A 1,458-nucleotide genomic window follows, 5' to 3' on the forward strand; every position below is an offset into this window, starting at 1 on the left:
GATGCCTTCCAGAAATGCGCTACTGTCATGAGAATTGCGCCACGCCTTCCCGTATGTACCTCTCCAGTTCCTTCAACACTTTTTTTTTCTAATCTCTCTAAAAACTCTCTCATTTGTCTGACAACTTTCGCTTTTTGATATTTTCTCACGATGAACCCCTTTCATCCTAACATTGAATAAATGAGTTCAAAGGTTAACCTCTACCAAATTTAACCTTTAGCCAGTTATTTAGCATTTAGTTATCTAAGTCTAACTGAAAATTCAAACTGCTTGCTATCACTGAAATATTTCAAGAAAAGATAAGGAGGCAATGTAAATAAAGTCGAAGAAAATTTATGAAATAATTTGAAAATAAAATTTCGAATATATAACATACTCTATTTTGTTTATTCTTCTTTTTTTCATTTAAAATAATCAAATCCATACATTTTATACTAACAGTACTTTTAACGTTAGTAACGTTAACTTTTCTTTTTTTTACATTATATAAGACTGTCATTGAGTTTTGACGGTTATTATTGCTTGTAATAATGTATAAAATTTTAACTAACAATGTCTAAACTAAAATTTGTTATCTGTTCACACTTTTTACATTGGACAATCAAATCAGTGAAAGAGAATGATTGAGAAATATAAATTTTGGGAATTTCAATAATTAGCATAAAAGATAGTAGGTATCTCATTAATCAGTTCTAATTATTCTAATGATATCATTTATATGATATCACAGATCTCACGCCATATAGTTATTCAGCAGATAATAAGCAATAAAACTTCAACCTATGTTTTTGATTATTATTATCTTCTACCTGAATTCGCAAATTCGTGCTTTTGAATTAATGCCAGAGGAAGTGTTACATCCCAAATATAATATTTGCTTGCCAGTTACTGTCCCATCCTGCAGTTGTGGCTGGAATTATCAGATGATCAATCAGAGATATTTTGGGATGAAATCTCATAAACATTTGTATTTAGAACGAATACCACAAAACCTAATCAACAAAATATAGCATCTCCATAACTTACTACTACTTCTTCTTTACAATGTATGTGCACGAGAAATGCATGCGTTTGTGTAAGCGCATGCAAAATTGCAGTAAAATCATTTTCATTGTTAAAGCAACCATGTCAAAATATAATTCATACTAAACGATGCCACAACAACCACCAACAAACATATCATGCAGTGCAGCATCTATCAGTACTAGCATACATTATCCTACAAAAGTATTGATTATTTCGGGAACTACCACACCAAGAATCAATGATACTAGCAGTGAAAAAAGACGACAAATTCAACACCATTCAATGCCACCATCCAAGCTCGTTGGGCCTTGGCAGATGAACCTCAGGGAGTAAAGGGTGAGACCAGTCCGTGTACGATGTGCCTNACTTTAAAAATCCACCGTGTAGGCTCGAAGGATACACCCATTTTTAAAGCATGTAGCGACAGGCAAA

The 1,458-nt window shown here is 32.7% G+C and overlaps 1 protein-coding gene across 1 annotated transcript; it reads left to right on the top strand.

Moving 5' to 3' along the window:
* Positions 1-1,152: 1,152 nt before the first annotated feature.
* LOAG_19146 (hypothetical protein) lies at positions 1,153-1,355 on the top strand (the record flags this gene model as incomplete). Its single annotated transcript, XM_020451800.1, has 1 exon — positions 1,153-1,355. A coding segment is annotated over one exon (201 nt), but the record flags the coding sequence as incomplete, so codon positions are not given.
* Between the last annotated feature and the right edge of the window lie 103 nt (positions 1,356-1,458).

The sequence above is a fragment of the Loa loa genome, assembly GCF_000183805.2.
Source record: "Loa loa unplaced genomic scaffold supercont3.2195, whole genome shotgun sequence".
NCBI classification, from domain to species: Eukaryota; Metazoa; Nematoda; class Chromadorea; order Rhabditida; family Onchocercidae; genus Loa; species Loa loa.